At 53.5% G+C, this 27,668-nt stretch overlaps 2 protein-coding genes across 2 annotated transcripts; both read right to left on the bottom strand.

The window, feature by feature from the left end:
* Positions 1-3,509: 3,509 nt before the first annotated feature.
* Positions 3,510-5,554, bottom strand: C8Q71DRAFT_691943 (uncharacterized protein; the record flags this gene model as incomplete). Its single annotated transcript, XM_047919873.1, is given in 8 exon segments — positions 3,510-3,641; positions 3,696-3,875; positions 3,932-4,139; positions 4,264-4,604; positions 4,618-4,814; positions 4,869-4,982; positions 5,042-5,181; positions 5,238-5,554. Coding segments are annotated over 8 exon segments (1,629 nt in total), but the record flags the coding sequence as incomplete, so codon positions are not given.
* A 13,374-nt stretch (positions 5,555-18,928) lies between these two features.
* Positions 18,929-19,494, bottom strand: C8Q71DRAFT_716625 (uncharacterized protein; the record flags this gene model as incomplete). Its single annotated transcript, XM_047921115.1, has 3 exons — positions 18,929-19,120; positions 19,195-19,407; positions 19,462-19,494. Coding segments are annotated over 3 exons (438 nt in total), but the record flags the coding sequence as incomplete, so codon positions are not given.
* Between the last annotated feature and the right edge of the window lie 8,174 nt (positions 19,495-27,668).

Here is a 27,668-nt window from a genome sequence, read left to right as displayed (position 1 = left end):
CTGGGAATTGTGGCTGCTGCGCACAGAAGGGCCCTCTCTACTGATGACGTTGTCGTCGCCCTCCTGACCGCCTTTCTCAGGGCTCGACGAACTGGATGGCTTGGTTGCCGAGGCAGTAGGAGCCTTCCTTGTGCTCGAAGGCTTTCCAGCAGGCGAGCCATGCGGCGTTGCATTGCTCCCTCCCAAAACCACGATATCTTGCTCCTCAAGGGCCGCGTCGAGGAAACCGGTATGCACGCCCACCTCGTCCACATCGTCCGTGTCTTCGAGCCGCGATCTGAGATAGTCAGTGCATTGAGGGATTGATTGCAAAGCAACTGCACACAGCTTACATGATGGACTTCCACACGATACGCTTCATATTCATGTAGGACGGATTGTACTGAGCCTCCATGAACTCCAAGATTGCCATGATGCCGTCCCATCTGTAAGAAGATAAGCCTCGATGTTCTGACATATGTGATGAACGTACTTGGCAGCATACTGCTTGTTCGTGAAGAAGTTCTTTGCACCTGGCTTGGCAAACTCCATGAGGGCGGACTCGATCTGTGCGTCACGAATCCGTGAGACCCCATTGTGGATTGAGCTCTGATAGCCATGCGAATGACGGTCTGGACTCACAGCGTTGCACACCACAGCGATCAGGTTGTTCGGCACCTCGCTGAACTCTTCCGTGGCCGCATGCAGGTTCGCGTCCGCTCGAGCTCCAAGGCCCCAGTGCTGGTAAATCAGCTCTGAAATAGCCGGGTGGAGGAACACCTCCCCGCGCTTAAAGTCGCTCTTCTGTCACCCAGATCATTAAGGTGTACTCTGCAATGAACTCGCACTCTCACCTCGGCATCAAAATGCTTGCGCGCATCTAAGGCAATCGTCATGCCACCGAAGACAAAGTTAGGGATGTTACGCAAGCCACCAACGACGGTCGTCGGGTGAGTGGTGATCAACCATGTCGCCAGGTTCCTCTTCTGCTGAGAAGACAGGCTGTCGAGCTCGTACATCTGAGAGGTAACAGTTTTGGCCTTCCTCTTCAGCTCGTTTCGGAACTGCGCTGCGGCCGCCCAGACCTAATGGAAGTCAGGCACTCGCGACTCTTCATGACAGACAGAAACAAACGCTCACCACTGTGTAGACATTCTTGCGCAGCTTGTCAGTCTCCTTAGTGTCCTTGTTCCCCTTGTTCCCCTTCAGCACTTGGAAGGCGGTCCTTATGGACTTGTCACGCCCCCCTGCCCTGCCCAGTTCATAGGCATCCTGCAGACTACTCTTGATGAGGTCGTCCCTCTCAGGAAGACGGCCGCTGCTGACTGATGGCTCAGACGTCCAAGCGTTCTTGAGAGCAATGCGCAGACGGAGGCAGTTCTGCGCCGCAGAGACGAGGGCCTTGATGTCCCTGGGGAGCTGTGTCACCTTGGCGCGTGTCTGGCGCCTACGCCTCTTCGCCCGTTGCTTCCCAGTGCTCTTCGACTCCGCCACGGTCTACACAGTCAGTGGGGACAGCGTTCGAAAGGATAAACCACGTACCTCTACTCCGTCATCAACAAACTCGTCACCATCCTTGTCCTCGTCCCCGTCCCCGTCCTCGTCCTCGTCCTCGTCATCTTCCTCGTCCTCGTCCTCGTCATCTTCCTCTCCCTCTTCCTCGTCCTCATCGTCGCCGTTGCTTCCATCATCATCTTCACCGCTTTCCGTACCGTCAGAGTCTTCGGTGTCGCGCTTCTTGTTGCTGCTGCCGCTAGGACGCATGTCCTTCTTGGCCGTGGTCACCGAAGCTTTCACCTTCCCAGCATCCTTGTCTTGAGCCTTCTTGGAGACTGGAGACGTGCTCGTGGTAGGTCGAGGCTACACAGAGGGCAATGTGAGAATGGGCTGCAACAAACGGTGTATGACAGTACCCATGGAGGTATCAACACATAGGGCTCTAACCGTACCTTGGGAGGTGAAGATGTTGTCGACACAGTGGACACCGGTTTCTTGGTCGCGTCCGCCGAACTTGAAGAAGCGGGCTGCGAATTCTTCTTTGTCTTCTGAGCAGGCTGCGCACCTGTGTCGTCGCTATGTTCCTCAGTCAACTGAACAGCCTTGGTCTTGACCTGCCCTTTGCCCTTCGGCGCAGTGTCGTGCCCTACACCGTTGTAAGGATCACAATATGCCATTGGCATTTACGGATACATAAGGCTATCCCCTCACCGAGCATCTGGACAAAAGCGGCTTCGTCCTGATCCAAGTTCTGCTTTCGCCCTTTGAAGGCGGGCTTGGGCTTGGGCTTGGGCTTGGGTTGAGCTACAGAACGCACTCAGTGTCAGTTCCTGAACGCGTATGTAGCACGCACGCTGGGACGGCTCTACAGCCGACGTAGTGCTCTTCTTTCCTCTGCTCCTCTCCTTAGATAGGACAGTCGTGTCCTCCTCCTCTTCAACGACCTCCACGTCCATCGGCTCCTGGACATCGTCACGGCCACTCCCCTCGTCAGATCGGCCTTCATTGTTCTTCGTACCTTCAAGCACGTCGTCGTCTTCAGCTTTTTTAGCCTTCTTCTTCTTCTTGGGCTTGGGGGGCTCTTCGCTGGTGTCACGCTGCTCAGCGTCCATGGCCTCTAACTTCCTCTTACGGATCTCTATCATGCAACATTATCAGAGTCCTCGATTGCAACAAATACACGACTTACTTTCCACGCGCTGTTCTTTGGCCAGCGAGGCTTTTGTCGTTGCCTTCCTCTTGCGCTTCAACTCGGCCATCTTGGTCAGCTCAGCGATTCTCTTGTGTAAGGCAGCGTCAGAGAGGTCCTCATCGGGAACATCACTGTCGGAGGGAGCTCCCCTGTCCTCCGCAGCATTCGCACGGTTCATCTGCGTGGCGCCTGTGTTCGCGCGAGCGCTGTTACTGGTGCCAGGGGCCTCCTGGCGAGCGGCTGAGCGGGTGCGTGAGGCCATTTTCAACAGCAACAACGCAGGGCAGATGGGTGTACAAGACTGAGAGTGTGCCAAGCGTACACTAGGAGGGCGGAGATGTGTTGAACCCGAAGGCCGCCGAGCTTATCGAAGTTCCGCGGCCTCCCTCTTCGCAGTGATAGAAGCAACTTGGGACACGCGCAGCTTAATCAGCAAAGTCCCATCGAGGCCGTTGAGCAAGTCCAAGCGATTATCAGCTTCCTGAACGTGTTATTTCAGCTTGTGACGACTGCTGCGAACATCATGAATGGACCAGTAGGGTTACAGAAGAACAATTGTAGGGAAAATAGGTCGGAGAGTACGTCAAATAAAATTACGGTTACTAGACCATCCGTTGCGCCCATTGTGCCATTTGGCCATTTCCCGGTCAGTATGGAGTACAATAGAGGCTCTACGACCCTTGAAGTGTAGGTTGAAGTGAGTCAGATCACAAGAAGGGAATACGACAAAGTCGCCGTTACGCAAAGGAATGGTCAAACCAGGTTCATAGAGGACTAGTTCTCCGCCTTCAAAATCACCGATCGCGAGGACTAAGCACATGCTGTCATCCTTGCTATCCCTGTGAGCCGCAGTTGAGACGTTGAGGTTGATGACCAAGCCCAGAAACGGCGCAGAGACTGCCTGGTTGTTGCCAGGCAGTATAGACGCGTATGCGTCTAGTCGCTCGTATACATCCGGGATCATCGCCTTGAACTAATAAGGGCATCAAATTCTCTGTGGGAGATACAAACGAGGCAATTCATTCACCTTCATATCCAGCCACTCGAACACTGGACCTAGGATTTTCTTCACGGACTGGTAGATTGAGACGTTCGTCGAGTTCGCCATGTCCTTGGAGGGGTACGGTATCATTTGATGGTAGTTTGTCTTCAAACCACCAGTCCTCTTCAAGTTCATAGGAGGTACGTCAGTCGGAGCGTCGTGTCCCTACAGACGTATGTGAACTGTCATTGAGGAAGATCCAAGATTTATAGAGCACTTACAGTCGTGCAATGACGGTTGTACCAGGAGAAATGAAGTGCCTGGAAGACATGGTCACCGCGCTCCTGAGCGGTATCAATTACCTTCAGAGCGTCGGGCTCAAAACAATCGGCCAAGCGATCGATGAGACGATCTCGCATGCTTTGCTCCATAGACTTGCATATGCTGGCAACAATGTCCCCGTGGCAAGAGTGTACGGTGAGTACGTCGCTATTGGAACAATCGTCAGCCTCCCCGAACTCCTGAGTATTGTGTCTCCTACTCGTAGAGGCCAGGGTTGATGCGTATGTATCCAGGCCCTACGCGTACGCCATTGACATACGCTTCCCGTAACTACAGAATCAGGGCTGTTAGAACGACCCCTGCGGTACATAGGATGCAACTTACCAGCCTCCTTAACCCGTCGACAGTTGACGGTTCTACTGCGTCCTTAGCGAATTCTCTTTGAATTTCCGTCCATCTCGAGTTCTTCTGTCTGTCCGACGACGCTACACACTGTCGATTGGCGGCTTGCTGAGGGTCAAACAGTGAAGTGACGCATGTGACCTGCGTCGTCAGGAGAGGCACTGTCAACTTGAACGCTGGCTGCTCTAGTGACTGAAAAGCGGCCCAGGCAAGGGAAGAGCGAGGAAGAGCTCGGAATGAACTGCATTTTCTTATGTCAGCATTGAGTATCTGAGTCATGCACCGAAACATACTTTGAGGGCAGAGCGTCGAAGAGACGATCAGATGTGCTCAGATCGCTGCACAGGGTCTCTGCAGAGATCGCCAGCTCTGAGAGCAAATTCGTCGAGAAAAATTCACCGAGTTTGACGGGGCATTGTTGGCTGAGAAACGCCAGCGTTGGTATGATGGTGCTCTGGACAAGTCGTCCTGCAGAGCTCTCTGTGATTGGCAATGTTCAGTACTATATGGAACAACAAAAGTCTGTACACTCACCGCTATTCGGGTTACGAAGTATATTTGCGAGATCGTACGCTATATTGCCGTCTGCCTCAATGAATGGCGTTCGTAGATCAGTGTAGGCCAGCCAGAGCAGCATGTAGAATGATCCTTGAAGTCGTCAGCACATCATCAGTCTCTCGTCACGGTCGCCGCTACTAGAATCTCACCTCCTGCGGCAAGCGATATGAGCTTGCTACCACCGGCGTACCAGTACTGCAGAGTTCGCACAGATGGTGAGTTGGCATCTTGGCTCAGGTGTTCTCTGTGTAGGGCAGCGAGGTTGACGGATTCTTTCCAGTTAGACAGACTAGATATCAGGATATGTCAATAAATAGGTACAGTGAACCGTGAGTACACCCTCACCTTGCACACTTGAAGCTGAGTGTCATGAGCGCAACGATAAAGTGGAGGTGGAAGACTGCAGTCGAGTTTGCCGTACGGATGCACCTCTGGGCAATCTCAGACAGGGTCTCGCTCCCTCCGCCGTATGATGCTTGATGCGCTGATAGCAGAACACCCCCACATCGGCTGATATCATGCTGCAAGTCGTACGCTGTGAGCGTTTGCAAGAAAATGTTGATCGTGGTGCTCCTAGCCTCATGTGGCTGTGATGCCAATTCCCAAGCAGCAGCCGGCTGATTCTGAGGTGCAACGTACTGTGTTCCATTTCGGGGACAGGGCGCCGGAAGGGGGTAACGAGCTGGTGCAGGCTGAGCAGCCTGCTTCACTCGAGCAGGTCTTGACGCAGGGTCATATTGCGTCTGAGCCAGCTTCCGCCGAGCCTCGGAACGCTTCTGAGTGCTCTTTCCGCTCGGCTGGACTTGTGAGATGCCAGGAACTATGAAGAGCGGGAAACTGATATCAGAACGTTTGAGACTGATGCTTCAGCAGAAGACACTCACCTTGCAATGTCGAAGACAGTGGTCCAGAAGGTGTGACGGTCTCTGTTTCTGTGAGTTCTACAAAGATATATAGAGGTTCAAGTGTATTCGGAGCATTGAAAGCAATAAACTCTACCACGTTGCAGTCGCATTAATAGTGACTGCATATTGGGACTCAAAGTCGACGTCGGAACGGACGCCAGGATCCCGGTTAGTTCCCTAATCTCGGCAATATTCAACTGCATTCCTGTCTGTTCATGGTGCTAGTAAGATATGTCATTATCAGTGCCATGGTAGGCAGGCCTACCTTCCTGGTTGAGTAAAGATTGAAGAGTGTGGAAGTTGGGATTTGAACGCCCCAGTTGATCGCAGGAAGGCGAAAGGCCTGAGCCGCGCGGGACGATCGGACCGCAGCGCGGCCCGCCGGGAGGGGGTGGCGTGGTTTTTTCCCCGATGCGCAAGGCACGGCACTTGCTCTAGGAGGGTAGGGAGGGTGGAAAGCGCACGGCGTTTTGCCTTCTCCAAGGTCTGCATATGCTTAGAACGCGTAATAGCTTCATCAAAGATTGTATATAGCCTGCGTGGCGGAAAGAATGTACAAATGACGATACCGAGACAATACCCTACACGAGCGAAGGCACTACAAACGACTGCGAGATACGACAACTGCAAGATACGGCGACAGCGAGGGTACGAGAGCGCAAGAAGGGTACGAGAGCGCAAGATAGCGTAGTCAGAGCGAGATGTATACAGTGAGCGCAACAAGAAAGGCCGATATCCACTATGTACATACGAAAAGCGATACGAAAGCGATGTGGAGAGTACACAGTGAGCGACGCAAACGCGCAAGCGAACAGTTGCAAGAAACAGCCCTAGTCAATCCGCTGTTTCTTGGCTGCATGCTCGCTCACCGCCTCACGTATTAAACTCGTGATGTCCCCCCTCTCGGGAGGCTGCTGCACCGGGGCATCGGGCTTATACTGGGCATTCTCCAACGGTGGGTCCAGCGCATGGAGGAAGCCGAGCTCATAGGCGAAGTTCTTGAGGCGTGCTGTGGCTGTCGGAATAGATCCCATCCGGACAGTTCGACGCAGGTCTTCAAGGATTTTGTTCAGCGAGAACTCTTCTCCCATCACGTCAGGTCCTTGCTTGTAACGTTGCTTGAATCGTTCCAGCACGTCATCGAACTCTTCTGGGCGGATGTCGTACCTTGCCATGAACACATCCGGATCATCTTTGATTGCGTTAATAAGGGCCGTGGAGCAAACATCAAAGACACGCTGCGAGAGGTTCTGCAATGCAGCACTCCAACGTATCTCAAAGAGGTTGCGCCGTGAGGCAGTCTTCTCTGAGTCGTATGAGTCTCGGATTGCCTGACACGTCAAGAATCAGTAAAGTGTGGAGCATAGAACGAAGAGCACCTACGATCCCGAGCCCTTTCTCCTCCCAGGTGGCCGGAGTCCGAGCCGTGTTACTGCGACTCAATTGCTCCAGCTCCTCAACGTGCTCAGGCACAGAGAGATCGGAGCACGTAAGCCATGCGCACTGACGGTGCATGAAGATGTGCCCGTCAATGAGGTACTGAGGGGTGAGCCAAGGCTGCTCGTCGCGTGTTGGGCCCGGATCATCGCCCTCATCGAATTGCATCTCCTGGAGGCACACCTTCTTGCAGGTCTCGATCCAACCTTGCGCCCATTCCTTCTCCGTTTTCGCGGCTACACTCTCCTTTGCGCACTTCTTCACGTAGTCGGAATATTTTGGAGCAGAGAACTTCTTCTGTTCTTCTACATTCACAAAGACGAGCAGGTTACGTATCCCCCAGGGGTTGTCGACGGGGGCGCGCATGTATTCAACCAACTAGAAGGGCCATTAGTGTTCCCGACATTTCAGACGGGTAAGAGTGTATACTTACCCGGAAAGAAAGGTGGTCCGGCTTCTCGGCCTTGGCAATTTCAATTGTCACAACACTTATGGTCGCATACTTTAAAGGGAACAACAGTGAGATGATGGTGTCTGGGATGTGACTGAGAGGGAACGACGGGACTTGGACGGGAGCGGACGACTTGGCTCCAGAAGCGCCAGAGCTTTCAGTGCGAGGGTCGGCGTCAGCGTGAGGGTCAACGTCGGCGAGAGGGTCGGCATCGGCGTGAGGATCGTGATCATCAACAGTGGAGGGGCCATCAACGACGGAGGGGCCATCAACGTCGGAGGGGCCATCAACGTCGGAGGGGCCATCAACGTCGGAGAGGGGATCCTCCGAACGCTTTCTCTTGCGTGCCTTCGCCTGCCGATCCTTCCTCTTGTTCTTCTTCGAGCGCGAATCCAACCCCTCCTGAGCCTTTTCATCCTCCCTGGCCTTAGCCTTCTCCGCCTTGCCTTTCGGCCGCTTGGCCTTAGCCTTCTCCGCCTTGCCTTTCGGCCGCTTGGCCTTAGCCTTCTCCGCCTTCGCCTTCTCCTCCTTCTCTGCCTTCTCCTCAGCCATCTTGTCGGCTTTCCGCTGCCTGGCCTCCGCCTTGGCTACAGCATCGTCAGCTTTCAGCCTAGCGGCCTCTGCAGCCGCCAATGCCCTCTGCTCAGGGGTCATCGACCTGGCCGCCAGGTTCTTCTCTTTTTTTGCCGCGGCTGAACTCGTGGCGCGTCCCGCCGACCTTCCCCAGAATGTGTCTGTAGGGTCGGGTATCGGTCCCTTCAAGTCCTGGGAAGGGTTCAAGATGACCGCGACTGTCCATGTGCCCAACGTGATGATCCCTGCCCTTACTGCCATGTAGAGAAATAGGCTTAAACTGCTCGCAAGGAGATTGTGAGCTGGAGAGGGGGAAGACATGTGGATAGTCTGCTTTTGAAGATCGTACGTGAAACTATCATTTCATGTGAATCAGCATCTGTGGCGTGGCTGACGTGCCACACTCACCTCCAAAGCCTGAAAGTATCCGGATGGCGTCGGATGCAGTGACAGAGGGTTATCCAATCCTCTGGAGTAGCTTCGACGGTCTATGCGATGCTTAGTGACTGGCAATACCCGTAGTCTTGCACGCTTACCTTGTCGACCGCGGGAATGTAGGGCCAGCGAGGATCGTCGAGGAGGTGCCCAAAGATATGGTGCAGCGGATTGATCTCAACAGCTATGTCCGGGAGTTCGAGCTCGCTGGAAGCAGGGCTCGAAACGTTCGCACTGTGCGTGCCGCCGGACTCAGAGCTCGGGGGGTGTGAAAAGTAAACTGTGTAGACATCGTCAGTGGTATGTGGGCGATGAGCGGGATCTATGGGGACTTACCGGGCGAAGGGTCGCGATGGTCGGTGACAACAATTGCACCGTCGAGGGTTGAGGAAGTATCTTCCCGAGCGAGCTGGCGATGCAGGTAAGTGCAAGAGTCAGGATCCTTGGAGGAAAGATCGATGGGGACGTGAACGTAAGACATGGCGGGCGAAGGGACGGAGCGATCGCGGGACAGCTTCTGCAGAGTGACTCGAGCAACGACCAGGGTCCTGACACGCGCTATATACTTAATGCAGCCTGGGAATTGCTTGGGAGAGGCGATACGTCGGCCGGCCACTGCCCCCTTTGTTTAAATCGTTGGGCAACCACCCACACGTGGAGCGCCGCGGCGGCACGGGGTATGCCCCACGATTGGTAATCAAACGCCACCGAGCGGTGTCATGCCCCAAAAGGAAAGGGACAAGAGGCAGTACTCACTTTGAACAATGAAAAGTCTTCACGAACTTCACGCGAAAGCGGTCGGTGGTGGAGGAGAGAGAGAGAAGTGCGTGCGGTCCGAGCGCGGAAATAGCGATGAATGGAAGCCCGCAATCACCTGACATTAGGTACGTAAGGGCGGAAAAGACGGACATCATCGAACAAAGGGCGTCATAGAGCCCTCCTTGACTTTCGGCGAGTCCTGCGTGCCACTGCTAGTTACAGAATACTCATAATTGTGTGTAAAAATCTTGCACTGATAATATAAAGCATTAGGGGTGATGGATATGATACAATGTCCGGTGGTGGAGGAGGTAGAGGTGAAATCAAGAGGAGAGTACCGTCCCGAGGAAGATGGAGGAGTGAACTTGCCTGCGATCACCTGACAAGAACAGGAGAGCCGAGGAGTCCAACAGAGTCGAACACGATGGGCGTCGCGCGCAGTATACAACCTTCCGCTTCCGCGACAACAGTGAGTTTTGCGTGCCGCTACTGGTTATCAATACTCATAGCTTTTATAGAGATGGTAAAGAGGTCTTTAGAAGACATCCTCGGGACCACTTGCGCCGCCTGCAACCACACATTCAAAACCGTACAAGGCCTTACCTCGCACCAGTCAACAAGCCGAAAATGCGCCTGGTACAAGAAGGGAAAGTTGAAACAGGTCTTTGATTTCGACGATTCGGATTCGGACTCTGAAGAGGATGGAGACGACGTCGAAATATCCGGGTACAGTGAACCTGGTTTCGATAGGTACGTTAAGGTCTGCAATTGGTCCGTAAGCTTCCTCACTATTCCAACTTGCAGTACTGGCAGCGGTGCTTCCTCTAGCGTCTTGGCAAGCCGACGTTCCACGAGCCCGGGGCGCAATGTTCTTGACCAGGAAGACGATGACCTGGGCTCTGTCTTCGACTTCATCGGTATCTCAGCCCCTCAACCAGCGGCTGCAGGTGAAAACAACGCGGAGGCCGGTCCTTCGTCTAGGCCACTGAGAAGGACTGCAATTGCGCTGGATGACGATGAAGACACACGAGTTGAGGAGGTGGATGAAGAAGCGGCGAGAGTGCTCCGCATGGTTGAAGACGCGGGTGACGTGTGGAGCAGGGGCGGAAGTGCCAAAAAGAGGCGTACAGAAACTGCAGAGGATGAAGGTGAGTACGACGCCGTAGATCAATGGATTCTTGTAACGCATCTGTGCAGATAGAGACTTGGAACATGCCGGTGATGACAATCCCTGGGATCCTTTCGACTCAGAGATGGATTGGAAATTTGCGTCGTGGGCCATCCAAGAGGGCCTCACGCAAACTTCCATTGACAAAGTTCTTGAGATTCCCGGTGTGCGTATACTTCTTTCTCTTCCCTTTGGCTCCTTGATTCAAGCCACCGCAGTTCCGGGACAGACTCGGCCTTTCCTATCACAATTCATACACACTTCTTCAACGAGTCGACTCTCTTCCAGAACGCGCGGAGTGGAAAGAGCGTTGGCTAACGTTCAAGGACCGGCCAAACGAGAAGCATCTTGTCCAGTACCGCGACATCATCGAGGCCATACGAACCCTCCTCGGTAACCCCGAGCACGCTGACCGTATAGTCTACCGACCGCGCCGCATATTCACTGACGCGTCTCGCACCAGCCGCATCTACCATGAGATGTGGACAGGGCGGTGGTGGCATGCCATTCAGGTGAGTTTGATAATATTTTTCCAGTGTATCCGGCCTTGACGTTCCACTCAGAGTCTCTTACCAGTGGGTGCAGCAGTGGCCCCGGTGATAATTGCAACAGACAAGACTCAGTTGACGCGGTTCTCCGGGAGCAAGGCCGCGTATCCAGTGTACATGACTCTAGGCAACATCCCTCGCGCCCTTCGCCGCAAACCTTCCGAGCACGCCTGCATCCTTATTGGTTACCTGTCTGTCGACAAGGTCAGTTCTGATGGAATCACGCAGCGCAAGCAGCGCGCCCTCATGCAGCAACTATTCCACTCGTCCGTTCGCGTCATCCTCGAACCTTTGATCGAGGCCGGCAAGAACGGGATCGACGTGACCGGAGGCGACGGCGCCGTCCGCAGAGTCCACCCCATCCTCGCCACGTACGTCGCAGACTTTCCCGAGCAGTGCCTTGTTACCTGCACGAAGTACGGAACGTGCCCCAAGTGCCGACTACCCGAGGCTGATCTCGACGCTGCTTCCCCAGGAGTGCCAAGGAGCGCGCTTTGGACTCTGGACGTTCTACGCCTTGCAAGGAAGAAAAGCGGCGGAAACACCAACTCAGCAACGTACGCGAGGGCGTGTACCAGTCTCGACGTCTCCGGATACGTCATACGCCCTTTCTGGAGCGATCTCCCCTTCACCGACATCCACTCGTGCATCACGCCCGACATTCTCCACCAGCTCTACCAAGGCGTGTTGAAGCACATCGTCGAGTGGTGCAGCGACCTCATCGACGAGAATGAACTGGACCGCCGAATTCGCACCCTTCCCCCCGCGTTCGGGACTCGTCACTTTGCTAACGGGATCACTTCTCTATCCCAAGTATCCGGTATGGAGTCCAAGCAGATCGCACGCATCCTGCTGGGATGCTTGGTCGGCAAGATTCCTCAGAACGTCATGCTTGCGTTCAGATCTCTACTCGACTTCATCTATCTCGCGCAATACACCACCCACGATGACTCCACCCTCCAGTACATGGAAGACGCCCTCAAAATCTATCACAAGAACAAACAAGCTCTGGTCAATCTTGGCGTGCGCGAACACATGAAGATCCCGAAGTTCCACTCCCTCCTCCACTACGTCAAATCAATCCGGTTGCTTGGCGCAACAGACAACTACAACACGGAAGCCTTCGAACGTCTTCATATTGACTATGCCAAGAACGGCTGGAGGGCGTCGAACCATCGCGACGCGCGTCCTCAGATGGTCCGATGGCTAGCACGCCAGGAGAAGATGATCATGCTCAGCTCTACCATTCGCAGGAAGCTACAAATCGACGAGGATCCGGACGAGGACGCTGCCTTTGCGTCTGAAGACCCGGACCTTTCGACCAAGCGCCACACCCAGATCAAGCTGCCAAAGAATCCAAGCGTACCGCTCCAGTCCATCAAGCTCGTCGAAGAACGTCACAACGCACCCGGTTTTACACACGCACTCCTCCAGCATATCTATACCCTCAAACTCGGTCGACGCCTCACTCCGACTGAGCTTCAGACCGCGTCGTCCAACTTGCCGTTCAATCGCGTCGACGTTTTCCACGGATTCAAGTTCGCTCCCCAGCCATTGACTGACGACAAGAACGAGACCGACGTGGTGAAGGCGCGTCCAGCATGCGCCAAACAGCCTGCCCGTTTTGATACAGCAGTCATCCTGCAGGAGAGTGATGCAGAGACGACCGGCCTCCAAGGTATGTGACCGACTCGCGTTCAAATGAATATTCGTTTACTCAAAGACGCATGTCGCTCAGGAACAAGAATAGGACGAGTCAAGGTTATCTTCAGACTCCCGCAGCGCATACATGACCCGCGGACCAGCGTTGCCTTGCCTGCGCCTGCGTCCTGGCCAGATCAAGGGCCACTAGCGTATGTGGAATGGTACTCCAAGCTCGCACGTACAGCCGACCCAGTCCATATGATGTACGCGGTCAACAAACCCGCTCTCAGGGCCAACGGACATCCCCAAGGAGAGATAATACCTCTCAGCATGATACGGCAGTCTTGCCAACTGATTCCCAAGTTCCCCGGATCAGTGGGAGATTCTCCTGAGCATCTACCAGAGGAATGGACGACTCATACTGTACTGGATTGCGCTTCAAAGTTCTTATTGAACAATTGGACCTCTCACTACGCATATCAAACACTTTGGTAGTCATTAGCTAGCTTACACGTACTACAGGAGTCTTAATGTAGAGCACTGAAGCTGCATGGCTCGAGTCTTGAAAACAAGGCGCAAATCTCAAAGGTACTTCATTTTCCTTCAGCGGTCTTCAGGTGCATACTGCACTCGTTTAAGGTGCACAAGTTACCAGAGGTCGCTTAAGATCGCATGGTTCTTATTTAAGACCTCTGAAGTAAGAAACGTTTTTCCTGATGTTAAGCCGGGTAACCAGCTTGTTTATCTGATCCTGCATTGGCTTGGAGTCAGACATTTCCGGAGATTTGATTAACGACTGGAAGAGAGACCAGACGTATGCCGTGTCGGGGGTGCCAAAAGCGGTTTTGAGCGAGTTCCACATGTCCTTCGCATCCTTGAGATCACCGGTGTCTTTCTCGAGCAGATGATGCATCGAGCGATCGGTTCTCATAAATAGAACACCCTGGGCACGGGCATTCTGAGTGGCGAAGTCCGCTGCGGGTGTGCCAGTTGCAGTAACGGCGGGCCAGGCTTGGATAAAAACCAAATAGCCGCGCATGGCGGCTGACCAATCAGCGTATTGGGACGCTGAGGAAAGCTTGGGGACATTGTCAGGCTTGACGTCACCCATGGTTGCGGATAGGAGGATAAATTCGTCTTGTGAGACGGATGGTAGTTCTGGGGTAAAAACTTCGAAGGGTAATTCCTCGAAGAATGGAGATTGAGGTCTCGACTCAGGGAGCGGGACTAGGTGTTCAGGATATGGAGGTAACTCCGAAAATTCACTAGCAAATAGGAAATTCTCCTGCCAAGGAGCGACCGATATTCCAGTTGAAAATCCTTCTGGAACTGGACCTAGAGGTTGATCGTAGCGATGTGGGCAACTAGCGTCGTCGCAGTTAATCCACTGATCTTCTTCGATGTCAAAATGATAATCAAAGTTCTCCTCGTAGTCGTAGAGATGATGATGGTCGGTGCAATCGTACGGTGGAATTACTCCGTTCGATGCTTCACTATTTGAGTCTCGGTCAAATGTCTCTTCTTGAGACGAAGCCACAGTGTGATGCTTAAATTCTAGGGACGAAGATATACAGAAAAATGCGACTACAATCGCTTATCTACCCAGTACAAGTAGTTGTTCTTGTACAAGTCCCCTACGTCCTTGATAATGCGGCCAAAATTCTGGCTAAGATTTATGAAGGAAATCTTCGCAATCAGCTCGCAGACAGAACAGATGTCGTTCAATTCGACTGCAGACCACGTGGTTCCTTCCTCCTCGATATTCGTCAGCACCCAGTTGAAACGCCTGCCAAAATCGTCCAAGTTATCCAACAAGGGAAGACGGGCGTAGAGGCGGTTACGGTGGCGATAGAGGGGCTGAAGGCGCTTCTGGACGGCAAGGAGACGCTTGCACAGGATCTCGACTTTGTCAGCGGTTGACTTCTTGCGGAAGTCGGACAGGAAGATAGGCTTTAGAGCCGTGGGAACGATGGGAGTTTCTCCGCTAAGACGCTCAATGAGCGAAGCCTTGGTCTCGGCAGCAGCGGCGCTAGCGGCACGAGCAGCAGCGAGTTCGGCTCGGCGAGTCTCGGCGAGAGCTTCGGCAACGTCCGCTTTCTTCTGCAAATACAAGAGGTGCTGCTCCGGCGAGGTGCGGCAGGACTCCTTGGGAGGAATGGACGTGTCTACGCGGCCAGAGGCTTGGCGGCGGTGACGAGGGGTAGGAGCGAGGATGATGTCGATCTGGCGACGGACGGGTAGATGACCGTACAAATGCCGATGACGTACGGCGATGACATTAGAGTCGTCTTCGTCAACGTCGTTTCTCTCACGACGAGACGGATGATAAATTTTGTAATTGCCTTTTCGGGCTGCCCTAGAGATGCGCTCAGACAAGGCCTTCGGCACTATGTCACGCAGCGACTTAAAAATAGTCCAACAAAGGACAAAAATTGCCAACTCACTCTTTCAAGAGTTGGGCTTTGGAGCGCGCAAAGAGGGGTGCAGGTGATTAAAGAATCAGAGCGCAGGGCTCATAACCTGTTGAAGAAAGAGGTTTTAGGCTTAGTAAGCCCAGTGGCAGTGAAGGACTAATGAGTGAGTGAACAGACCAGTCCCAAAGGGAAGATCCTATGCTGGCAGGCAGAGGAGAGGACGAAGGATCGTTATCATTACAGGGCAAACCAGCCCAGTATATATACACATTTGATACAGGTCACATGCTGTATCAGTGGTTCATCAGTAAGCACTAAGTCCGAGGTTTTGGGGATATGAGTAAGCTGGTAAGCAGCATGAGTAAGCCAAAACTCGGAGTTTGATGTGGAGAGATATATGAAACGTGATGGAACATCAGGAATAATATGAGACATGATGGAACATCAAAGAGTGATATAGGACGTGATGGGACATCAAGGAATGATATGGAACGTCATGAAACATCAAGGAATGTCGTGGAATATCATGGAATGATCCGGACTAAAGTCACATGACGTAATCTAGGCAAAGTCCATCAAAGAACGTATGTAATCTGACATCGCAGAACATAAGTCCATATCCGTACATAACTGATAAGATAAGAACACTGAAAACTCGGAAGTTCAACACGTTCCCTGTCCAGCATGCCCTGACCCGCGGCCGCTGCTTCCCCGATGCGTAGTTTGCCCTCTCCCGCTCCGCTACAGGCACCTCTCGCACCCCATTCTCGCGCGGCACCTCTAACGGCCCGCTAGCCCTACCATCATGCCCGACGGCCGCCCCACTATCTCCCCCGCCAATGCGCCCATCGGCTGCACCGCCCGCGCCCCCCCTCCGCCGACGCATCCAGTGCACCTCCAGCGCTGCCTCCACCTCCGCCCGCCAGCAGAGCGCCTCCCGCGCCCGGCGGCGGGTCCAGCGCGCTCGCGAGCCTCCCCGCGCCGCAGCCCAGGACGACGTAGCGGTCGTAAGCGCTACTGCTCGCCTGTCCACCCAAACACTCACTCGCGTATGTAGGCACAGTTGTCCGCCCGCCCGATTGACCGCGCACCCGTCCTGACCCATGTATGGCAAGCCTTTAGATCTCGTCAACAGAAGTTTTTGTAGCAGGAACACAACACAACTTGTGCGGTAGTACGTATTTGCCTCGCAAGGCTAGCGCTATGCCGTTTGTAATGATTTGTTACTGTGCTGTATTGTATAATTTGTATTGGTATAATATACACGGATGGCTGCTCTGCTGAAGGTATGTAGCCGGCCGCAGAGGCCAATTTTGTTAGACAGTGAGGTGAATTAGGCACAAGTTAGGACGGTTAGACCGGTTAGGGGAAGTTAGATGCGGTGACGCTTTCCTGATGCTTCGCGTGGTGTAGCATAGCCCAGGAAATGTACACAAGCGTCCCTACTCCTAAATCTTCATACTCAACCAGTCAGGGACATCATCATGGTACGACAAATCATCTTCCTCTTCCTCTGCATCATCATCAAGTTCTATAGTAAGCTCTGCATCGCCGACCGCCTTGTCCGCCGCTGAGACTTCTCCTGCACCTGAGACCTCATCATCCTCCACTTCTAGAGCCTCTTCAGTGGCCGAGGAAGGGCCGACATCATGTAAGAACAGCGCCCTCTTGAATGCGCACTTCAGCGCCTGCAATGCCTCGACAACGTCACCCTTGAGCCGGTTACGCCTCTTTGTAATGGTCATGCCAGCACTAGAGAATGCACGCTCACTTGAGACGGACGTGGCCATGATGGCAAGGTAGTCGCGCGCAAGCAATGCCCACGTCGGGAATCGATGCGCGTTCATCTGCGAAAAGATTGAAATCATATTGAGCTACGGCCCGCATGCGAAGCAAGATTGAATATACGTACACCCCACCATTCTATGGCTGACTTGTCTGAGTCCTCATCTACATTCTCCGATTCCCAATCAAGGTTGAGATATTGATTGAACTCCTTCTCCCACCCATTCTTCGGATCGATTGCACCTTCGGCAGCATGATCAGTAGTAACGGTATGGGAAGGGGACCGGTGTGTCGGACGGCAACTGTCTTCGTCACTAGATAGATCAGCAAACGTTGCTGCATAATTCCGCCCTGCCAGCCCCGCCTTCTTCTTCTTCACGACCGTTGATGGTCCATCGGAGCTCTTGGTATGACGGGCATTGTGCCACCGCTCTTGGAACTAGTAATTGCGCCGCCAAGGACGTATTAGAAGACTGGTGATTGGATCATTTTATGTACGTACAATCGTCCTCACAAGCTCCTCGGCAGCCGTGATCTGTTCAGGCTGATCTGACCAATTCTTCTTGAAGTAGTTGAGACGTTGCTCTGGGTGTAGGACTAGTGATAACATGAGTACATGACGGAAACATTTAGTACATGATACATGTGATCGCACCAAGGGATAGCACGTATGCGTCATTACTGCCGGTCTTGTCGTAGTATTCGGCGATCTTGTCAATACCAGCTTGAAGACCGTTCGTAAAGTGGCTGTACTCGTGATCGTCAAGGAGAGCTGACCACGCGGAATGAAGCTCCTCGAGGGCAGGAAGGGCAAGGTGGAGTGCGGGGTTGTTCTCGGACGAGAATCGCTGCTGACATCTATCGGAGATCTGTGGCAATCCGTCCAGGCGTTCGTAATGAGCCGCTGCCAGTGGACTTTCAATTGAACCTCTACGACGTACCTGTAGCACCTTTTGGAAAAGCTTCACACGGCGCCATTCAGCAGAGGTAGGGATGAGGGCCAAGAGCTTCAGCCGTGATGTTTCTTTCGCCTTGCGCGACAACTCCGTCATGAATTGCTCGATGTACTGTATAGAGAGCTCCTCATTACGTGTGTTGCACTCTTTGTGGGCACTCACCTTCCGCAGACTGTATGCCCGATTAAGCATCATGTACGTAGATGACCAGCGGACCTTCATGTCCAAGACAAGAGTTCGCTGATGGCGTGGCTCCACATCTGCCGTCTCTTGTATCTTGCGGAAGTGTTCCTTGCGCTGGCTCGAGGAGCGTTCCTATATGCCGCCGCCGCATGCGGTGTAAGCGGAGAAACAAATTATAATACAGCTGTGACATTACCTTGACTGAGATTGCACGTACAAGACCAACCTCGTCACGTACACGAGCAGTCACATCAGGTACATGTTCTTCTGGTTTGTGTGGGTCGTAGTGCGGGGCCTTGCTCTGCGCAGCAATCAATGCTTGCGTCGCTAAGTTTACGATGTGCGCCAGACAACCAATCCGTCGGCGCAATCCGTCAAATTGGTTGTGCGGATGGTGCTTCTTCATCATTACCGCAAGCTCCGTCATCATTGTCAGATTTGAACTGGCATTGTCGCACGTTACCATCAAGATCTAGTCCCAGCCTGGGTTACACAAGCCATCAAGATACAGTAAGGTGGCACAGCACTTACACGCTCAGCAATACCCACCCGATTTGCAATCTTGTAGAGCGCTTGACCGAGCCTCTTGCCGTTATGTGACTGATTCATACGTACGAACCCGATAAGTGCTCCTTCAAGTGTCCAGTTCTTCGGTGTACGCTCCTCTACCCAGTGAGCAGTCACCGCAAAGTACCCGTCAACGTTGCTTGCCTGCCATGCATCGCAAGTGAGGCTAATTGAGCCTACCACTGTTGGTCCCTGCGGCACATCTCATTGATCAGTGTTCATCACTGAATCGTGCCGTCGAACGTACATTGAGTCGTGTCTTCAGATCGCGGAGATACTGATGAAAAATGTTGATGATTTTGCGACGGGTAGTCCAACGCGATGGGATGACTACACCAGATTTTGCGCGTGAGGCTACGTTGATCATGTTGATGAACGATGGGTGCTCGAAAGCGCCGATAGGCTACAAATGAATACACGTCAGCGGTCACGGCTCTCAGTGCCGTGTTGGATTGGAGTGGATGAATGATTGCACACCTGATCAGTCTCGACCAACCACTGAATAGCTGCTGACTTGAACAGCTCGTCTGTGTACGGCTGAATATATTCCGCCGGTGTGACTTTCTGGACATGTTTGTCCAGGCTGCCCTGCGTCATAGACGCCTTTGCTGCTTCGACTTTGCGGGCAGAGATATCTTGCGGGAGCTGTGACGTGAATCCTGTCTTTGTGCACCACTGGCGATAGTCAGCCTGATACAATGTCAGTGAGTAGACGAGCACATGCATAATCCTGGCAAAGCTCACCGCATGATGGGCACTTAGATGTCGACGCAGAGTGGTTACATCGGAGACAAAGGCATACTTTGTGACTTTCCGGCGTCTGCAACGTTATTATGTCAGTAGCTTGACACCGTGTTATGCACTGCTAGACTCACCGGCAAACTTTACAGTCGCGAACGCGCTGAGTGCGCGTACTCTTGTCACTGACACGATCGTATACGTTGTCGAAGAACTCGTTCACATCAGCTGTCTTTTTCAATCGATCATCATCCACATTTGACGGAGCCTGGATATGGTCCAGGTCACGGAGCGTCCCGTCGGCATGTGCTTCAGCGTCACTCTCTTCGTCTGAGTCATTGACATGGGGATTCTTGGTTCCATTTCGGTCCTCGTCACCTCGCCGTACTGCCAATACATTGATCAATTGACCCGCAATAAGACTCCAGTACTACTCACCTCTTTTCTTGGACTTCCGCGGCTTGGCCAATTCCTCAATGTCCTCATCCTCCGCGCTCTCCACTACTACCTGACGCTTCTTGCCCTTTGACACAAGACGCCGTGACTCTGTCTCGGAGTCGGAATTTATGACGATGGTACTGGGGGTTGTGTGATCTAGGACTACATCAGTTCAGCCCTGCCGTCTATATTTGACCCACTTACTACTTGACCGCGACATTACAGCGGGCCCAGCGGCTGCATCTGCACTACGCTCCGCGCCTCGCACACTCTGAGCGCCTTTCTGGGTCGTTCCAAGTCCGCGTTCTATGTTGTCTGGGTCAACGACTTTGCGCGCTGGCTTTGATATGCGTTTTGATGGCCCTGGACTCTCATCTGTGCGCTAAATAGATCAAATTTGCGATACGTCATGAATGTGAGATGCCCACAAACCTGTGCCGCCCAAAAATCGCATTCGGAGCGTCAGGTGCGTCAGCGGACGTACACCTAGTTTGCAGAGACTTTCGTGCGGGAGGAGAGGTGCTATGCGGCCTGACATCGTCAGGTAAGGTGATGAATGATTCACGCGAGAGGGTGGCCCAGGCACGACATTGTGGCGATGTAGGGCGAGCAATATGTCCGCAATTGTGTCGTCACCATGTACGGCTACATAGCGGTTTGAACATCTGCGTGTAGATATGGCATTTGTAAAATCACTCACTGAGTGCGAGTGAGTTCGATTGAATCTCGGTCGAGTGACCACTGCATGTACCCGTCCCAAGCACGAACACCGTGTATGGCCTGTCCTGAACAAGTCGTCGCAAGCGATCTGCGCGCATGTTTATGACGTGTGAGCGGCGACGGAGGTAGCGCGCCTGGTCCGGCAGAAGACGTTCAAAGCGATAGAATGTCCTGAAACGGTGCCCGGCTAGTAACACCAGAGCCAATGAATGGAACACCCATCGGTATAGTGACTAACAGACTTACCATATATGATGATGGCGCAGAGAGCGTAGAAATATGCCATTGTGAGCATAAATGCACTGGCAACCCATGTCGTCTTGCCCGTTAGGCCCGATTGGATGATGCCCAAACATTTAGCGGCAGGGAGGAAGACGACCAACGGCACTAGCAAGAGAGCCAGGGAGTACAGGAACCATACCCGTTCTTGCGTGGCAACCGTTTTCGTGGTACTGGGAGCAAGAACGGCTGTTCGTGGCTGTTTTGGGGTAGGTCGCCATTGTCGCAGTGAAGGCTGTTCATCAACTACAGGCATGATGATCGCACGCACATAGGAAGGAAGAACGGGGGGGGGAAGCTGACCATAGTCAGTGTCGAGTCCGTTGCTCTCTCGTCACATGGTAAGGCCAGGTACCAGCCAAGACGTCCAACTGCGCGATGGTGGGCAGGCGTTCAAGGGTCGATAACACGGTCATTGCGTAAATTTGAACGGATACTCGCGAGCGTACTATAGTGCACCGTACGGCGGTATCCTACTGCCAGCAGACTGCCAGCAACTGCGACAGACCTTGTGTCGTCAGCGCAGATGTCGGGGGTCGTGCAATGGATAATATTACCTGAGATGACCTTGGCATATTGACCCCGCGCCACCTTCCGAATCCATGCGGCGGCGCCGACGGCGGTAGCGATATCGTGTCGGGTGCTGGGCACTAAGATTGGGTCGGGCAACGGTTTAGGCGGGGACTCAGACTCGAGGTTGGAGTGTACGCGCGGCCCAGTGGCGCCACAGCCACCGCTGAGTCATATCCATCCATATATGGTAATAGGAGCCTTGGGCTTGTGGCCCGGGCTCGGGCTCACAGTCTACAAAGCCCTGCCCTCGGAGCGGGCTCTCAACAGGCTTGGGCCGGGCTTTCTAGGGCCGGCTCAGGCTTGGCCGGGCCAGGCTTGGGCTTTGAGCCCGAGCCCTCCACAACACTAATCTTGGTGGAGCGCGGCGAGCGTTTCCACTCGTCCTTTGCTGCGCGCGTGAACGTCTCGTTCAGGAGCTGTCATACCTTCGAGAGGCTGGCCGGCAGAGTGTCTGCTAGGCATTTCGGGAGGAGGGCACATCAGGAAAGTGACTTTCGCATCTAACTTGCCTAATTCAGGCATTTAGGCACTTAGACTGGTTAGATCGAGTCTCTAGGTTAAGTAGATCCATTTCTGGAGTTAGAGACGCGTTAGACGGTTAGGTCATGGGGCCAGGAGGCCAGTAGACATACCAGAGCTCAACGGAATCACTCAGGCAATCAGGTATGCAACAAAAATGTATTGCATTCAATCTATCTACAAACACGAAGTACAGACTTCTCACTACTTGTGCCAATGAGCCTCGAGGGCACGTTCGCAAGCTCCGGAAAGAGTGCCGCGTCCACGTTGTACTTGTTGAACTGGTGAACCAAAGCTAGCCCCCGTGCGGCTCGTCTGCATGCTTCGACCACGGTCACGCTTGAATGTACACAACATACGCGCCATACACCGACCTCGGTGCGTCGAGTGCGCGAAGGTCTGACACCGACTCGGGGAAGTTGCGCAACGCATCCAGCAGCAGTCTATGGACTGCGGTACAGCTGTCATCATGTCAGTGAATGAGAACTGCCTAGAACGAGATGACATACATTAAGCGGGTTTGTCCACCATTTCCAGGGGTATGTTGACTGCGCAGACCGTCCCTGGGTATTCTCAGGCCGCGCAACTGATGGAGAACTGACGTTGCTGTGATGGTCGCGGCAACTGTTCAAGGATACGGTGAGTGTATATACTTCAGCTCGAGGGCTTCTGCACATCCGCCATGATTAAGCTCACCTTCGAGCTCGGTAGTACGAGGTCCGTGAGGTACGCCGCCGACTTGAACGTGCCGACATTGCTCGCACCGAGGCCTATGGCGAGGGCGGCCGAAGCTGTTGATGAAGACACAGGCACAGGTTCCCATTGTCAATGGCCCTGTGGAGACCGAACCGGCGATGCAGGGTGCGGTGATGCGGATGCCAGAAGAGCCGCAGGGCACTCAAGCCGCTCCGGTCAGAGTGCCCCGACCTGAGATGCAATCGCTACAAGCGAGGCTGCGACAATGGGACAACCATTGCGCAACCTCGCTGGGCTGCCGACATTGAGTAGTGAGGCCTGAGGCCTGAGGGGGCATCGAGGATGGGAGAGGATGCAGATGGGTTGCCCGCCGTCGTGAAGGAGAAGTGCCAGCAATGCAGCCCACACCATGTGACTGAAAGCGGAGTTGCAATTCGCTTTAGGGCAGACGCGCGGCTGCCTTGCGCAAGTTTGCGCAACGCGCAACAGTGCCGCCTTGACCACTCTCCTCCGCTACTACTCAGACCCCCATTCAACTTGACTCACTCTTCGAGGGTATCGACTTCCACCTCTCCACCCTCCTCGCTTCCATAAGCTGTGCCATGACTGTCGTACAAAAGGTCCGCCATGACTCCAACATCGACAACAGCCAAGTCTGCGTGCTTGTCCTCGTCGGCCGTTCGACTGGTATCCCGCCGCGCGGCCCGGAACTTGCACAACACGTGTTCAAGCCCAGCGCCGAGAAAGGGCGGCGCTGAACATGAAGAACACGGGGCAAATAGGGGACACACAGAACACGGGGAGAGGAGGGTGCGAGGAGACCACAAAGACGGGGTGTACAGGCAGAACGAACGAAGAGGCTCGATAACTAAGGTACGTGCTCGCTGGCCACCGTGTTTCCATGACTGCGCGTAGTCACCGTGCATGCATGGCGCGTCGTCCGCCGCGCCCCCGTCCCCCGTCATTATGATGTTGTTGTTCCCGCCCCGCTGTGCTATCGTGCCCTGCCGTGGTCTCCTGAGTAGACGAGCGGTACGGCTCTCTCTCTCTTCTGTGCCACCTCTCTTCCGCGCCGCTTCAGGTTCTTGTGTTGAGCAGGCAGCTCCACGCAGTGGTGCGCCCTCACAACTTACCTGCAAGGTTGCTGATGCTTGATGCACACGCAAGTACTTCGACTGAAGGTACTGGGGATTGAGCTACGCTACTGGGGTCCTTATATACATGAGGAGACCGCTTATCTAAGCTACTGTATAGTATGTTCCCACGACATACAAGGCAAGTGGCGTAGCCATGTGATAACACACAGATGACATCATAGATGACATCACGGACCCGGAGCTTCCCATAGAACCGGTCCGGCCTGTGATTGAACCCGGCAGCCCGGTAGGCGCCTTCCTAGTTCAACACTCCCCCTCGCTTAGTGCGTCGTAGACTCACATAAGCGTACTAGGCGCATAACGCTGCCAATGGTGCTCTAGGACGATTCATAGAATCTAAGTCCGAGCATTCCTCTAAACTTAAGGAATTTGACACGGCCTAAGTTCTTGGTGAACAGGTCTGCTGGATTTTCATCCGTACTGATGTAGAAGAGCTCGACTTGCTTCTCCTCAATCAGTTCCCTGATGTAATGGTAGCGTATGTCGATGTGCTTCGACCGCCTCTCAGTTACAGGGTTGGAGCCAATGAATATCGCTCCTTGGTTATCCGAGCAGATAGGGAGTGCGCCAAGTAGGTAACCGATCTCCTTGAGGAGCATCTTAACCCAGACGACTTGGCGGCTACAGTCGCTGAGCGACATGTATTCAGCCTCAGTTGAAGACAGTGCAACCGTCTTTTGCCGTCGAGACAGCCAACTGAACACTCCGTTCGCCAACTTCATAAAGTAGCCACTCTGAGACCGTCTCATCTCTGGGTCATTGGCCCAGTCAGAGTCTGTGCATGCCGAGACACCTTGTCCAGATTTGCCGCTGTATACAAGCGCATAGGACTTGGTACCCACGAGGTAGCGGCAGATATATAGCGCTTTGTCCAAGTGGTCCTGTGACGGATTCACAGCTTGTTGCGCGAGTTTAGTCACGGCAAAGCAGATGTCAGGTCGAGTTCCAAGCATGATATATAGCAAGGAGCCGATGACGGTCTGATACCGGCTTCGAAGCGCAGGATCAACCGGGCCAGTGTGCGGCTCAGGTTTGTAACCCGCAGGGAGTGGAGTAGGCGCAGATTTTGCATTCTGCATGCCACAGCGCTGCAGCACAGTCTCAAGGTAGGCAGTTTGGTCGAGATGAATCTCGTTGCCTTTCCGAGTAATGCGCATACGCAAGAACTCCTTGACGTCGCCTAGGTCGCGACACTCCCACTTCTTCATGAAGCGGTTCTTGAGTTTGGCTACAAGGGCCTTGTCTTTGCCACAAAAGAGGGCATCATCCACATAGACTATGACTAGGACGAAACGTCCGTCTTTCGTCTTATAGATGAAAATTCCGGCGTCGGATACAAGGCGTGTAAAGCCGAGTTCCTTGAGAGACTCATTAAGGGTGCGCCACCACGCTAACCCTGCCTGTTTGAGTCCATAGAGAGCACGCAATAGCCGGAGGACTCTGTGCTCTTGGCCTTTGACTTTAAAGCCTTCAGGCTGCTCCATGTAAATCTCCTCGTCGAGTTTACCATAGAGGTACGCATTACGGACGTCGAGTCCGGAGATGTGCATGCCCTCGAGCGCAGCTAGCGCGAGTATAAGGCGCACGGTCTCAAAGCGAACGACTGGAGAGAAAACCTGATCGTAATCAAGGCCTTCAATCTGGGAGTAGCCTTTTGCGACTAGTCTAGCCTTCTTTCGACCGTCAGTTTTGACGTCGAAGACCCAACGGTTTTTGGTAACCCTACGTCCCTTAGGACGGTCAACCAACTCATAAACACCACGCTTGCGCAGAGCCTCTAACTCTTTGCGACACGCAGCTTTCCACTTCTCTTGCTCCTCTTTAGGTAGCTTCGAGATATCACGGAATGTCCATTCGCGTACGCTGGACTTCGGAGAATCTTGGTCAACTAGTGGTAGCGCTTTTGCAAGCAGCATGTTAACCAATCCTACTCCCCCTTCCCGGCATAGTTGTGCCATGAGTAACTCTTCGACTTTGTCGTCGTCAGAGCCCGAGGAGGATCCAGAAGGTTGGTCTGGCTGTGGATCAGGCGCAGAACTAGGTCCGGGAACCGGTTGCTGCCTTGACTGTGGTTGAGAGCGGGAGCTACCCGGCTCTTCTCCGACAATCTTTTTCCATTGCCCCTTCTTTTTGATCTCTTTGTATATTTCTACGGGGGTCCGTTTCTCCCCATAGACATTCCCTGGGCGGGTTACTGGTTTCCGCTCTCTCCCTGAGCGCCGCGGCGCATCATCGCGCGCTGGCTCTTCCGGAGGTTGAGGCGGTGGAACTGGACTGGGCGCCCTAGGCTGCTCCTGAGCATCGTCACGCTCATTGTCCGCTCCCTTTGGAAGGTGATGAGAGGGATGATCGTTGTCATCGTCATCATAATTCTCCTGAGAAGTGGGTTGGCGACCCGCTTGGTCAGGTCTAGGTGCAGATTGCAGCCTAGTGTTGCCTCGCCGTTTCATGTCCGGGCATTTTGGGAACATGAGTTCATCAAACAGAGCGTTCGATGAAGTGTAAAGCACATTATTAGGGCTGCGCATGAATCGCGCCCCATGCCCGCCAGGGGCAACTCCGAGGTACACCATTAACTCAGATTTCCGAGATAGTGTATTCTGGCGCACGTCTTTCGGTATGAATACATATGCGCCACACCCAAATATTCTTAGGTGCTTGATGCTGGGAGCCTCACCATTTAACATCTCATAGGGGGTACGCCATTTGAGACGTCGGACAGGTGTCCTGTTATAGAGATGAACAGCGTGCTCAACCGCAAATTCCCACCAGGATTCAGGTAGACACGCTTCATGGCGCATGGCCTCAGCTTTGTCCATTATCGTCCTGTTGAGTCGCTCCGCTCTGCCATTCTCCTGAGGAGTGTGCGGCGAACTTTGCAGGATCTGGATACCCTCGTCTTTCAGCATTTTGTCGAACGCTTCAGACTTGTATTCTCCCCCAGCATCTGACATCCACTTCTTAACCTTCTTGCCGTACTGGTTTTTGGCCATGGCTAAGAATTGGCGTGTGGCCGTGATCGCAGCACTCTTGTTGCGCAGATTCACTGTCCACGCATTGGAAGTGTAGTCGTCATAGTACAGGATGTAGTACCTATACTTATGGTAGGAGTCGATGGGAAACGACTTCACATCAGAGTGAATGAGCTCGAAGGGCTCTGTCGCTCTCAACGTAGATGGCGGAAATGCTTTGTTGTGCATTTTCCCTTCCGCACATCCTGGGCATATAGGATCCTCCCTAGGGAACTCTATCGAAGGTGGGAAACCCTCGGTGTGTTTCTGTGCTTGCCGTAGTACGTCCTTAGAAGGATGTCCTAGGCGGCGATGCATAGTATGGTAATCGACAGAATAAACTGTCTGATGGATACTCATTGCGTCCTGTGAAGGCAAGGACTGTATTTCGAATATCGTTGAACTAGGGTGCCGCGGCTTGAACACATATAGTGGTTCACGCGCTCCTTGTTCATAGAGGTCGACGTGCTGCGCACCACCGCGCACTGTCATTCCTTCACGGAGGAACGTTCCCATGGATAGGAGACGTTGATGAAGACCTTGGAAGTAATAAACGGGGAATAATCTGGTCGTCGTATGACTACCATCGTCATTCTCGAAGTTCAAGAAGACTGTCCCACGCTTTGTGCATACGGCAGAGCCGTTTGCGGTCGACAAGACGATTGGCTCACTGAGGTCCTCAATCTCAGCAAAATCATCTAAATTGTTGGAAAAATGTAATGATGCTCCAGAGTCCAACATCCAGGAGTCTGACGACTCAACCGGCTCTGGTTCATGCCAAGCCTTAGCTTTTCCCTTACATTTGGTGCACGCAGCGAAA

The sequence above is a fragment of the Rhodofomes roseus genome (genome assembly GCF_022264815.1).
Source record: "Rhodofomes roseus strain CIRM-BRFM 1785 chromosome Unknown C8Q71scaffold_30, whole genome shotgun sequence".
Classification (NCBI taxonomy): Eukaryota; Fungi; Basidiomycota; class Agaricomycetes; order Polyporales; family Fomitopsidaceae; genus Rhodofomes; species Rhodofomes roseus.
Note: the sequence above shows the minus strand (reverse complement) of the source record. Positions and strands in the feature narration are given on the sequence as shown.